Raw genomic sequence first — 14,507 nt, 5'->3', positions numbered from 1 at the left:
CTGTGAATCACAAAAGACTGTGTTTAATAAGTAAATATATAAAATGCACGTGCAGCTCCAGCACGTTATTGAATGGCGCTGCTCTGACACAATCTCGCAGCTATTTTTAGCCTTCACGCGTTGCGCAACATTTGAGCGCTACTCAAGAACAGCATCTCAGATGTAGATGCTCAATAGTTCGGTTCACTTATAATATGCATTTAAAACAGCACCAGAGGTGCATATTACCAGAATTTGAATAAGAAGCAAATTAAACTACTGTGAACTTTCCTACAAACAGACACATACAGGACGTACTGGAGAGTTCAGAATGTCAAAATAAAAGCCCAAGGGTTTTAAAGTTAAAGGTGCACGATTTAAATATATTACTGTTGTATTTAAAATTCTAAAAGTCAATAATAATAATAATAATAATAATAATTATTATTATTATTAGTAGTAGTAGTAGTAGTAGTAGTAGTATTAGTATTAGTATTTGTTTACAAATTATAACAATATTTAAGTTTAATGGGTTCCAAAAAATAACTGTGAATGAAAACTGGACTGATGTCTGACAACTCAACTGAACAAAAAAAGAGATCTGAATCCTTTAAAGTCCAGATACAAGTTGAATGTTTTTTGCAAAAAAAAAAACAAACAAAACAAAAAAAGCCTTGTTTTCTACTGAAGTCTTGAAGACTTGAATTACTATTAATTTTGCTGCTACATTATCCAGTATACTAGTTAATAATAAAGTGTTTCTTAATAAGCTATAGATTTATATAGAAATAATGTGTAGTTAGAGGTTTGTGTTTCTTTACATATTAAAGAGTACTCCCAATTAGTTCCACAAAATAATTTAAAGATATTGTAAACTGATGCAAAAAAACAACACTGGTATCGGATCGTATCGGCAGATACTGAGATTTCAGATATCGGAATCGGATCGGAAGAGAAAAAGTGGTATTGGTGCATCCCTAGTATTAACATTAACGATTAATTGATCTTTAATTTCCAGGACAATCGATAATGAAATTGTCTGAAAATTAACATCTCTAATTGAACACAAATAAACAAAAGTTGTTTAAGAGGTTAGTTTGTTAGTTGGTTTGTCATGCTTTGGTGAGCATTGATGCTGCATTAAAGGCTTCAGTTTGCTTGCTGCAGACTGACTTCACATTGACTAACAGCAGGTCATGCTGTGCCTAGCAACATGAAATGGAACTATTTGTTTTTACCTAGCAGCATTCCATGTACCAAGGACTTTTCTGGGTTTGCTCAAAGTCAGGTGTGTGTCTTTTGAACTTTCGTAGCTGGGTGCATCTAATAGATGCATATTGTACCCAAAAATTCAACAACGAAGCAATGTTTGGAACCTGTTGACCATCTGTATGTTTCACAGAGGTATGTATCCCCATTTAACTCTCAAGCCAAACATGGTCAATTTCTGTGTACCTCAAAAACAAAACTGTCTTGTTGGTTTAGATTTGTTTATTTAAAATATAGTTAGGATCTATTATTGGATTGTAATTATGTCTCAAAGTCTGCAAACACACCTTTTACAAGAAATGTTTCAGAGGGTAAATCATCTAGCTGTTTCATTTTATCAAGATGGTTTTATTGGTTGACCAGTATAGTCCGAAAGTACAATGCTTGTCTTGCAGCATGATCTTGGATATATCATCTAGGTGGGGACGTGGGGTTAGTGGATGTAGCACCCTCTTGAAATGGTATTCTGACGGTATTGGAATATGAAAGAATACAATTGATAGGGTTTGCTTTTTTGTGTGTTTTGGGTCTCGGCTAATTGGTTATTTTGGTCAGGTTAACAGTAGATGACATCCAGAGTGTAAAGACTAATAATAACAACAGCTGTAACTTCAGCTATTAGGCTAAATGACCAAAATAGAGATTAAATTATCAACTACATGACTGACAACAGGCTTATTACTTTGTCACCAAGATTCAATTGCACTCACAAGTGCGCACATTGGGAGCGCAGTACTATATGGGTGTTACTTTGTCATGGTGAAGTATCTGAATGTTCAATTAGCTCCATTCAGTATTTGTTAAATCGCTAAGGACAAATTGGAAACAAAGACAACAAAGGGCACATTGTACAGTATTCCCACCTATGAGTAAATCAGGAAGATTGTGATCTCAACATTTAAGTGTGTTAAGTGTACTATGAGTCAGGCAACCCATGGCAGCAGTGAAAATTGTTTTGTGTTACATGCCTCACAGTGAAGGGTTTCCTAGTGACAGAGTCTGCTCGCTGATTGGTTGGCAGCGGGAGTAAACTGCACGTTGCTGGTGTGATTGGAGGACACAGCCGGCTGCTCTGGAGAATTGAAACTGATCTGAACAGCTTATTCTGTGAAACGAAACTCAGACTCTGTGTATATAACCTGTTTCCCACAGCCAGGCTGGACATCACTAAGGTCAAATATGCTTCTGGAACTGTAAAACAGGCCTGCTGGGAGTTAATGAAATCTAGTGGGAATGAGCACTCTTAAGATTGATTGGCCACAGATTCTTGCTTTTATTTTGATCAGGCTTGGTTTGGCTGCTTCTGCTCACTCCTTTCTGTTTTTCTTACTTGTGACAGTGTTTCTAAAGTACAAATGGTGAGATCAAGTGGCCACTTAAACCATCTTTCCTAATATCTGTTTTCTTCTATTTTTCTCTCTTTCGGTTTCTTTTTTTGTTTCTCAGAAGTATAATGCATACTTTTAGATAGCCTAGTTTGATGAAACAATGTAAACACTTTGTAAACATACACAAATTCATGCAGACTTTTAACATTGCAGGGCATAAACCTGATTTGGAACTACAGGCCTAAATGTCTATGGAACCCATAAGATTTTCTGAAATTTTGCATTCACTTGCAATAGCTTTATCCATCCCTTACGAAAATTAACCATGGTTTTACTATGCCAGGACAACCAGGCACAAGAACAGTTTTTACCCTCAGGCCATTTTCCACATGAACAATTAAACTGCCTTGTAAGGACTCCCATAGTGCAATAATGTATAAATATGTAAAAAGGATGGGCATTTTGTCTACGCGAGTACTCGGACTAATTACTCGAGTACTCGTCGAGTACTCAAGGGGCAATTACATGTTCATAACTGAATATATAATAACATGTCTGACAAACGTCTGTGGCTGCTGCATTGCGTCTTGTTGTTCCAGTGTATCGTCTATTCATTATTATAGGCTGTTATAAAATAGTATGTTACAAAATGTACAAAAGATTGCATAATCAAAATATAATGCATTATATTTTGTCATTATGTGAAGATTCGCTGTCCAACTCTGAATGTGCACAACGCATGTTTGTCTGTTCTTCATTCACATAGTAATATTAGTAAGTGCGCACCAGTTTTTTTTTTGTGATTGTCTGAACCGTCTATTTTCAAATAACAGGAGATGCCATAACCACTGCGTTTTTAATATGCGTGTTAAATTGAAGTTCATTTTTGAAGGTGCTGCATTGTGTTCCATTTAACTGCGCTCTGTCTAGCTGTTTGAAACACTCGCCTTCTGTACACTGCCACACGCGCCTGGTGTGTAAGTGTGTGTGTGTGTCCCCAAATGTTTGCTCTTGTGAGGAAAGCCGCGATGCTCTGCATTGTTGTTGCTGTGATTCATGAAGTGTTCCATTCAACTGAAGAAAGTGCAACGGAATGACACTTTATATTGGACATCTAACTTGGAAACTCGAGCGGAAATCTTCATTCATTTCGTCGAGATGCAGGTGTGTTACGTCATGCAGGGCAGGGAGGTTTAATCAGTGACAATCATTCACTTTTATTAAATAATATCCATTAACGAGTCAAAGTTCTTACATTAAATGATAATAAAGCGTGTTTAGCAAATGTTTTGCAGAGACAGGTGTTCAAAACACGGTTAATTGCACACTCTTTGTTTTGATTATTGTAAAGATAGCATTGCAGCGTCGTATCAGTTTGTTTTCCATGAGAAGTCTCTGATAATCTATGTACCCCTCAGTCACAATGTAATCAATCTCAAAATGATAAATAAGCTCCCTCTTTGACATGTTTGTGTTTAGTTGTCAGGTAATTTACACTGGATTTCGAATTAAGTGAAAAGTCACATCATGCGTGATTACTGTCGATCATCGTTTTCATGATCGATCATTCGTGCCTATCCCTAATATGTAATGTACGTATGTAAATTCACTCATATTTAATTCAATAACTGTACATACCCCTACCTTGCACATATATTACCACTTGCACATGTACATTCGCCATTCTGTGTTATGTCCTATTTTTTTACTCTTATACTCTTACCTTGTTTTATATTCTGTGTCTCACTGTAATGTTCTGTGTGCGCTTGCTTGTTTCTCCTATCACCAAAATAAATTCCTTGTGTACGTGAGCACACTTGGCAATAAAGCTCATTCTGATTCTACAGCAACCATAGTTCAGCTTTAATATTTGTAGTAAAACCTTAACCACAAAATTTACCATGATTTTACCAGAGTTACCATATTCTAACCATGATATTTTTAATAAAACCATAGTTATAATACAGAAAAGCCAAATTTATGATAATATTATCATTCTGGGGGGAAGAAATTTCTGTGCCATGCTTGAACAGTGTAAAAATGTCTAGGCTATATTATGTGTGTTACGTATGATGCTTTTTGTCTTGGTAACCCAAATGGCCCTCACCCCACCCTGTGGCAAAAACACGCACACCCACATGCCTGTGTCTGTGTAGTCGTGAGCAGTGTATTGATGTTGCAGTGGTGGACAGCTCTGATTAATGCTGTTAGACTGCCTCTGCAGAGTGTGTGTAAGTATATGAGATCATACCCAGGGCACTACTTTCTCATGCTGTGTTCTCAGCACAGTCAGACAAATACACTTAGACACCGATCAGACCCCAAGAGACCTGAGTGTGTGTGTGACTGTGTTTGTCTTTGTTTTGTGTATGTTCAAAGCTTTGCATGACTCATTTGTTTGTGCAATTTGGGTGACCGGAGGTTCTAAGACTTCACTTGACATAGAAAGAGTGTGTGTTTCCATTCACAGTTTCCTCTCAGATAAGAACACAGCACAATTCCATAATTGGCACCATAAAGTACTTATTCAAGTAAGTGAATGTCAGTTTAGGTCATCTGTATCAGCACTAGTATAAGTTGTTTTATTGGGTACATGGGACATTGGGACAGTTTTTTAATGATTCCTGGCAATTGTTTTTCTTTTGAAGAGTGAGAAGCTTAATAGATTCTGTGTGGAAAAGGTCATTTAAACACCTTATTCTGCACAATTTAAAGCAGAACAAAATAAAAATGCAGCCAGCCAACACTTGCTTTAAGTCAAATGTGGAGGAGGGACAGGATTGGGAAAGAACAGTATACTTTGATGGGCCACTCTAGCAGTTAGCAAATGTAACAATAACCAAACCAGAAGATTCACTTAGTGTAGGTGTGATTGTAGTGGTTACACAGATTCTGTGTTCAACCTCATGAGGAATAACTTTAGTTCTTTTGACTAGCCATACATACAGTTGAATGTTGAAAGATACTACATGTTAACTTCATATAATGAGTGCATGTGTAGGAAGAAAGTCACTCTCTATCTCTCTTCTGTCTTGTTTATCTCTCTTCTTTCACCATACTTCATGTGATTCCCATACCACGCAGTCATGCTTTTTCAGGCACACTCAGAACATGCACTGAATGATGCAGTGAAGCCACCTGCAGCAGCTATGTGTGCATGAGGCAGGACGGAGGCCAGTTTTGTAATCATGTGTGGTTTGGCACCAGGTGACTCAATGTGATGGGGCACTAGAAGTGGCAAAACAGAGAAAGAGAGTTGATAGCAGTTGCCAGAGTATTTATAATTTTTTTTTTTTTTTTTAAAAAACACCAATGGAGTAAAAATCTACTGAACATACTGATCTTCCATTCTGAAGAAAGATTATTTCAGTGAATGAATTCTGCTTCTCTAAGCAGTAGCATTTATGTATAGTGTTTCTGTAGATGTATCACAAGCATCGCTGCAATTGGTTGAATGTTGCATGTAGGTTGGAATGCGCTTAGATTCCTGAATTGGGTTAATTTGAATGTTGCATTTTTACCTGGTGTAATCAGCCTCCAAATGTTTATTGAAGTGCAACTTGGGTGTCACCCACCCTGAATTACATAAACCGATATTTGATGGCAGCACAGTTGCATTTAAACTAGTAAAACCATGAGACTTTGTGTGGATACTTGTGGCTGTGTCATGTCTTCGTGGCATCATGTAGGCTAGTTTCCCTTCTCTTAGGCCCCATTTACACCTTGGATTAACAGGCATTTCATATCCGGATAGTATCTGGATATTCTTTAGCTTGATTGCATTAACACCTTGCAGTCAAATCGTTTCCACTGTGATCGGATAGAGATCCGATCAAAATTACCCACGCAAAATGGAAAACACTACTTACAGTTGAAGTCAGAAGTATACATACACCTTAGCTAAATACATTTAAACTCAGTTTTTCACAATTCCTGACATTTAATCATAGAAAACATTCCCTGTGAATCAGAAGTTTACATACACTTTGTTAGTATTTGGTAGCATTGCCTTTAAATTGTTTAACTTGGGTCAAAGGTTTTGGGTAGCCTTCCACAAGCTTCTCACAATAAGTTGCTGGAATTTTGGCCTATTCCTCCAGACAGAACTGGTGTAACTGAGTCAGGTTTGTAGGCCTCCTTGCTCGCACATGCTTTTTCAGTTCTCCCCACAAATTTTCGGATTGAGGTCAGGTCTTTGTGATGACCACTCAAATACCTTGACTTTGTTGTCCTTAAGCCATTTTGCCTCAACTTTGGAGGTATGCTTGGGGTCATTGTCCATTTGGAAGACCCATTTGTGACCGAGCTTTAACTTCATGGCTGGTGTCTTGAGTTGTTGCTTCAATATATCCACACAAGTTTCCTTCCTCATGATGCCATCTATTTTGTGAAGTGCACCAGTCCCTCCTGCAGCAAAGCACCCCCACAACATGATGCTGCCACTCCCATGCTTCATGGTTGGGATGGTGTTCTTCGGCTTGCAAGCCTCACCCTTTTTCCTCCAAACATAACGATGGTCATTATGGTTAAAAAGTTCAATTTTTGTCTCATCAGACCAGAGAAAATTTCTCCAAAAAGTAAGATCTTTGTCCCCATGTGCACTTGCAAACTGTAGTCTGATTTTTTTATGGATTTTTTAAGGATGAACCAGACTTGTGGAGGTCTTGGCTTCTTTTGATTTTTCCATGATGTCAAGGAAAGAGGCACTGAGTTTGAAGGTAGGCCTTAAAATACATCCACAGGTACACCTCCAAGAAGCTAATTGCCTAAAGGCTTGACATCATTTTCTGGATTTTTCCAAGCTGCTTAAAGGCACAGTTAACTTAGTGTATGTAAACTTCTGACCCACTGGAATTGTGATAGTCAATTAAAAGTGAAAAATCTGTTAGTAAACAATTGTTGGAAAAATTACTCGTGTCATGCACAAAGTAGATGTCCTAAACGACTTGCCAAAACTATAGTTTGCTAATATGAAATCTGTAGAGTGGTTAAAAAATGAGTTTTAATGACTTCAACCTAAGTGTATGTAAACTGACTTCAACTGTACATATTACATCAGAGTCTGTGGTAACTGAAAATTCTCTGTCTTTTAGCAAATTTTAAAAACATTGATGGATAATTCAAATGCTTTGTAACACTTTAACAGTCAGGGTTTTTCCTTCATTGAAAATTTTTTGACGGCCGCCAAAGCTAAATTTCGGGTCACCTTAATGAATGTATTGATATTTTGTAACAGAATCCGTTCCTGACCACCTCCAAATGTGGTTTCAGTGATCAGATCACGATCCGATCACATTGCGTCTTGGGTGCATTTACACCTGTCATTTAATGTGGTCATGCATGATCCGATTGGATCACAGAAAACGCATGTTAATGCCAGGTATAAAGGGCGCCTTAGTGTTTACACTCACTTCAGTTCAGGTCACCTAAAAAATAGCATAACTTTTGCAACTTAGAGATTCTGTTCCATTAATTTCTCCCTCTCTTTCCAGGTTGCATGAGGAGATAAAGAACTTTTATGAGTACATTTCTCCTCGTCCAGAGGAGGAGCGCATGAGGCTGGAGGTGGTGGCCAGAATCCAGAGAGTCATCATTGACCTGTGGCCCAATGCTGAGGTTAGACATACTCACATACACACAGATTGTTTAGTTTACCTGGCTGTCCATTTTAATGAATGCTCAGGATTCCCATCTCTAATTGATTACATGAAGTTTGTATGATATTCATATTCTTGGTTATTTGGACAATGAGACACAAATGATGGTGTGTGCCCATGATTGATACAATTTTCAGATTCCCAGCTTACCTGTATAATAGATCATGAGTGGATTTGTTCTCTCAATAGTTATGCCAGTGCCATGCACGTACAGATGAAAGAGCATAGGTCTAAATATAGTGCCTTGAGGGACTTTCTAATCTCAAGTTGTGACTGGGTCCAACCAGCAATGCATTATTGTGGTCTCTCTTTAGTCCTCGACTGATTCACCGGCATATCAAAAAGGACATTTTTTTATCGATTTCATAACACATTTCAATGTTTTTGTAAGACCGTAAAAATTGCATTGTTCAGTCCAGCTATGTAAATGTATTTATTTATTTATTTATTTATTTTTGTGGCTAATCATTTTAATTTAGCCAATTGGAGCTTTCATGGTTTAAAATGAAATGTGCAATGAACAGTGAGGATATGAGACCTATTGAGTTCAGGATTGTCAGACAATGTTTCTAACTCTTAAAAAGAGAATTCCACCTCATAGCTGAAACCAGTGTACAGTAACATGCTAAAGATCAGTGGATCTCAATCACCCTCTCAGTATAACGTAGAGGAACTTCATGTGAATAGTGCGTGTCTTTGTAAGAAGATTGAGTATTTAACAGTGCAAGAAGAGGCTTTACCTGCTATTTCTGAACCACACACACACACGTGTACATCATTAAGCCCCTGTGAAACACTGATTGAATATGTGTACTTGTTCAACATTTTTATTTTCATCTATACATTGTGTTTTGACTTAAATTATAGGCATATTTGATTCTGATGCAATAAACATGCGCACAATCATTAATTTATTAATTTAGCAGATAAACTGCCGATCCACTCTATACTTGAAGGAATATTCAGGGTTAAATACAACTCTGCCTCCATGGAAAGCATCTGTGACGTGCTGTTGATTACCAATGAAAATAATAACCCCTCAGTCAGTAAAAAAGAAAATGAATTGACATAAAACTACTTGCTTTAGAAGTGTATGGGGCAGTATGGGGTATGTTGTCACGTAGTTCCATTCTGTCTGTAATAGAAGTGTAATTGTCATCACGTTTTTTGGTTTGTGTGTACAAATTGTGAGGCGATTTGAAGTTATCTGTTGGGCTTAACGTATTTAATTCAGAATATTCCTTCAAGTCCAAGTGTATGAGTTTAGTTTTTTCAGCTATTTCTTGCACATATCACCAAGGCAACACTTTCTTTCACATTTGTCTACAATCATCAAGCCTCTCATTTGATCCCTTAAATAAATATGGAGGACATTAGCCACAACCGGCCAGAAATTTTGCCAGCAGTCTTTCTAAAGGCTTGTGACATGAATGAGTATTTTGAGTGCAGAAATCTTCAAAGCCACACGAGTGCTCTGATGTAAAGGATAAGATAAATGATCAATGAACACGCAGATAAATAGAATGAAAGGATGAACGAATGGCTGTGGAGACCAGATCAAACATGCATTTAAAAAATAATTCACATTATTTTACAGCCCTCTTACCAGAAAAGGCTGTTCCAGAATCTCATTAAAGGACATTTTGGAATAGGTTTAGCTGTTACTCATCATTTGCATGCTTGCAATTAAATGCTTTCCTATTGGTTTGGTTTTCATAGCTGTAGATGTATTGGGTGTCTTTGTTATAGGAGGTCATCATTCTCACCAGATCCAATCGTAGTATGTTTGCAAGTAGTTATATTCATGTGCACTCAGACAGATAAAAAAAAAAAAACGTAATGTCTCACGGGAACATTTGTGTCTGCTTTGCATTTTATAGAACTTTTTAATGTTTTAAATCTGAATGGGTTGGTTTCACAGGTGGATTGCTGTTGGGGGAGTTTGTATCTAACCTTTTCTTTTTGTTGACAGGTTCAAGTGTTTGGCAGCTTCAGCACAGGCTTGTATTTACCTACAAGGTAATGATTTGATGAATTTTTGCAAAGCAACATCTAAATTATGTCTTGAATATTTTAAAACGTAGTTGTAGGTGTGTGTGTATAAGAGTACTTTTGTTCCTTTGTCTGTATATATGAGTGTGTGTTGAGGATTAAGACATGTAATTTTAGCTCCGCTTATCCTGCGATCCAGAGTTTGCATTTTTATTTTTTATTTTTTTTTACATATAAGAGCCTGTTACACGTCACTTGCGCATGACATGCAGCATTTGTACACCACCTAGATTACTGAACCATGGCTTAGTGGAATAAATCTGTCTGTGTACACTTGTGTTAGTCTCTGAAACGGCTGAGCTGATACAACTCTGTTGTAACATACTCAAAGCTGATGTTTTTAAAAAAAAAAATAAAAAAATTTTTTTTACAATTCTTAATTTGTCGCAAAAACATCAACACAGACTCGTTAGTTTCATTTACACAGCTCTATTATAAAGTTAACTGCATAAGAAGTATTTCTAACAGATAGAGCTCTGTAAAAATGTATGAATTTTTCTTTTATCAATTAAATCAGTTATTTGTGTGTTTGCTTAATGTTGAAATATGTCTTTCTTCCTCTTTATTCCAGTGATATAGACTTGGTGGTTTTTGGTAACTGGGAGACTTTGCCTCTCTGGACTCTGGAAGAGGCACTACTCAAGAGAAAAGTCGCAGATGTGAACACTGTCAAAGTCCTGGACAAAGCAACGGTGCGGTCTTTAATGTGTTAGCGGTGGGCATGCTTAGGGTTTTTTTTTTTTTTTATTGTCAGACACCTCATTTTCTTTATTAATATTGTTTGTGTGTGTGCGTAGGTCCCTATTATTAAACTGACAGACTCCCACACAGAGGTCAAAGTGGACATCAGCTTCAATGTAGAAAGTGGTGTGAAAGCTGCAAAACTTATCAGAGAATTCAAACAGGTGAGTGTGGGGTTATAGTATGTTAAATATTGAGAGGTTTTTCAGTGTAGAGTGAAACAGAAATGCTGATTTTGAATGAAGCTCTTCAGATTTTAGAAACAGTCATGTGAATCAAATGCATTAAATATTGACCAGGGCCATGGCATCCCATTACACAGACCATGTTGTGACTTGTTTGAACTTGTGTGTCTGTGTGTTTCAGCAATACCCCGTGTTACCATACCTGGTGCTGGTTTTGAAACAGTTTTTACTGCAGAGAGAGCTGAATGAAGTTTTCACCGGAGGAATTGGATCATACAGTTTATTCCTCATGGCTGTCAGCTTTTTACAGGTAACACACATTCACTCACATGAACACACACTCACAAGCATCTTAATAAATACTAACATACATGCTGTTGCAAACACATATATACTTATTGCACCTATAAATGAATTGAAATACATCCTCAACACTATGGGAAAAGGAGGATGTAATACTTTTGTTTGTGATCAACAGATCTTATAAATCTTGCTTTTCTGTTATCAACAATAGACCTTATTCACACTAGCACCATCCTTGATTTTTTAATGAGAATGACAATGAGGCTGAGAGGGATAGACTTACAGTCTCTTCAGTGGCACAAATGGTATAAAGCTGCATAAAGCTCCTAGATCACATCTGATTTTCCACAACTCATGTTGTCTGGAGTTCTTTGTATACTGAATGTTCTTGGACAGATATTTTATCAATGTTTTGTCTACAGAATGATCCAAAAACACTTTAAACTGCAGTACAACCCACTGAAGACATGGTAAGTCTATCCCTCACAGCCTCGTTGTCATTTTCATTAAATGGCAAAGATCTTGACAGATGAGGTTTATTTATGCCTCCACAGATCAGGCAATCAGCTGTTTCATAATTATTATTTAAAGACTCTTGGGTCTCAGTACATTTGTAATAACTTTATTTTCTAGATGCACTACCGAGAGGATGTGTGTAGTCATAACCCAAACCTGGGTGTGCTGCTGATTGAGTTTTTTGAGCTGTACGGTCGGCATTTTAACTACCTGAAGACGGGGATTAGGATCAAAGACGGTGGCTCATATGTGGCCAAAGATGAAGTGCAGAAAGGCATGCTGGATGGGTACAGACCCTCTATGCTTTACATTGAGGATCCTTTGCAGCCAGGTACACACACATAGATATTTATGTTCATTAAATGGCAGAGAAAGTCTGCTGAGTTTGATGCATACCAACACTGTCTGTTTGTGTGTGTCTGTGTGCCACAGGCAACGATGTCGGGCGAAGTTCATATGGGGCGATGCGGGTGAAAGAGGCTTTTGATTACGCTTACATTGTCTTAAGTCACGCTGTGTCCCCAATTGCCAAGTATTACCCTAACAACAAGTCAGAGAGGTGAGAAAGATACACGTCAGATATATAGACTTGTTGGGAGAGTGTATGTATAAGTTAAATTCCATTGTATCCTACTCATATTTGAGAAAACCACTAACCCTAATTAAACTTTGCGTAACAATAGTTAAGTTTTTTTATGCTGTGGACATGAATGACTTTGTGTGGATTGTTAAGGAGAAGTTTGCTATTATTCTCTAAGCTATCAGAATATCATGGAGACCCAGGGATGGGCTCTTTAGATTTGAGCCAGTAAGCAACCATCTAGCAACTACACAACAGTGTGCTAATACACCCAAAAACGTTTAGAAACCACACATTCGGCAAGTGTTGCACAGGCAAGCACCACTGAAGTTTTCTTAAAAAATTAATTTGTTTCGATTTCTTTCGCAGCATTCTGGGTAGAATAATCCGTGTCACTCAGGAAGTAGCAGAGTACCGTGACTGGATCAATGAACACTGGGGTCAGCAGAGCAATAGTGAGCCTGTCTTCAACTAATGATATGAGAATAACTGTTTCCTGAGCTTATTTTAAATCTTTCACTTAGAGGTTAAATGAGTTGATAAGGGATACATTCTTAATTGTTTCTAGTTCTCTTAAAGTTCTCTGGTGTATCTGAAGCTGAATGTCCCATTTTACCTGTATAGGAAATGTCACACTGACGTCATTTGAGCCTAAGGAACTTGATGAGTGTAATAATAACCTTTCAGAAGAGGTTGCGATGCTTCCTCCAGTTCCCCGGAGCAAAGTGTCATCTAACTCCTCCTCTCCTCCCCCATCTTCTCCTTCATCACCATCATCTTCCCAATCTTCAATGGCTTCCAGTTCAAGTGACGCAGTGAGTGGTCCATCCATTGTCATGCAGACACACCTATTGTCAATTTGAACCAGAAGCTTCTTGGACTGACTCTGAGACATGTCATGTGTCGTGATTGACTTTCTGTAGGACTCTGATGGAACACCCCATAAGACGGTGAAAGCGATGGCTGAGTGGGGCTCCAGCTCTAACAGTGAGAATACTGAGAGGAATCTGTCCAATCACAGATCACAGAATCATTCGCTGACAGTGCCCACCCCCACTACTAAGGGCAGTAAGGTATGAACCAGTTGGAAATTGCTATTATTCCATTTATGACAGAGTTGTATTGTTTCGGTATAAGTTTAATTGCAGACTTAAATATCCTAAAGAGAATTTAATGTTATGTGTGTTTTACCTGTTTTACCTAGAACCGACAGCGTGCAAAAAAAAGTGCTCAAGGGCCACAGAACAGCCCCAACAAGATCCAGCAAAACAGCAAGCCTCATCACAAAGCCCATGTAAAGAGGAAACCTCAGTGTGAGGTAGCGCAGGAGGACCTGTGTAGATAGGGGAAGATGTTCTTGCAGACTCGCACCTGCTCTTACCATCTCTGACTACAGAAGGGTGTTGCTGGCATCATTTATCTCTCCTGTCCTGCTGATCAAGGGATGCGTGTGACTTTGTAGCTGAAAAAGGAAAAGAAAAAAAATTCAAATGGGGTGTAGTCCACATGTGGCAGAGTTAGGCCTGTACTCCACTGGCTTCTGCACAGCTTCTGCTCACTGCCCAAAGGGGGAGCTGCACTTCTCTGCTAAAGGGCTCCCCCTGGTGATGTAGAGGACCAGAGAATGTAGGAGAGAGTATTTAACTTGAGCAATAGCTGAAGCCCTGGACTGATGCCTCACTGAGGAAAACTGACATTACAGATGACTCGAATGATTTAAAAAAAAAAAAAAAAAAAAGTTATATTGAAAGTGCAAAGATTTTAAAGTGTCTAAAAACATGAAAATGTAATTATTACTACAGAAATTATGCATGTTTTGTTTTTGAAGAGTGGTTCTTTTTTGTCATGAACGGATTATACACATATTTGTACAAGAAAAAAACAAACTAAAGCAAAA

At 37.9% G+C, this 14,507-nt stretch overlaps 1 protein-coding gene across 1 annotated transcript in view; it reads left to right on the top strand.

The window, feature by feature from the left end:
* LOC127444138 (terminal nucleotidyltransferase 4B-like) overlaps positions 1-14,507 on the top strand; it is a 27,477-nt gene extending 12,970 nt beyond the window's left edge. The window contains exons 2-12 of the mRNA XM_051703353.1: positions 8,069-8,192; positions 10,206-10,252; positions 10,857-10,977; positions 11,083-11,190; positions 11,393-11,521; positions 12,148-12,361; positions 12,463-12,589; positions 12,980-13,065; positions 13,235-13,425; positions 13,534-13,683; positions 13,815-14,507. Coding sequence (XP_051559313.1) covers positions 8,069-8,192; positions 10,206-10,252; positions 10,857-10,977; positions 11,083-11,190; positions 11,393-11,521; positions 12,148-12,361; positions 12,463-12,589; positions 12,980-13,065; positions 13,235-13,425; positions 13,534-13,683; positions 13,815-13,955 — 1,438 coding nt within the window. The 3' untranslated portion in view covers positions 13,956-14,507. The remainder of the gene's footprint in view (positions 1-8,068; positions 8,193-10,205; positions 10,253-10,856; positions 10,978-11,082; positions 11,191-11,392; positions 11,522-12,147; positions 12,362-12,462; positions 12,590-12,979; positions 13,066-13,234; positions 13,426-13,533; positions 13,684-13,814) is intronic.

This window comes from Myxocyprinus asiaticus, chromosome 1 (genome assembly GCF_019703515.2).
Source record: "Myxocyprinus asiaticus isolate MX2 ecotype Aquarium Trade chromosome 1, UBuf_Myxa_2, whole genome shotgun sequence".
Classification (NCBI taxonomy): Eukaryota; Metazoa; Chordata; class Actinopteri; order Cypriniformes; family Catostomidae; genus Myxocyprinus; species Myxocyprinus asiaticus.
The sequence above is the reverse complement of the archived record's forward strand: the minus strand, read 5'-3'. Positions and strand labels throughout refer to the sequence as shown.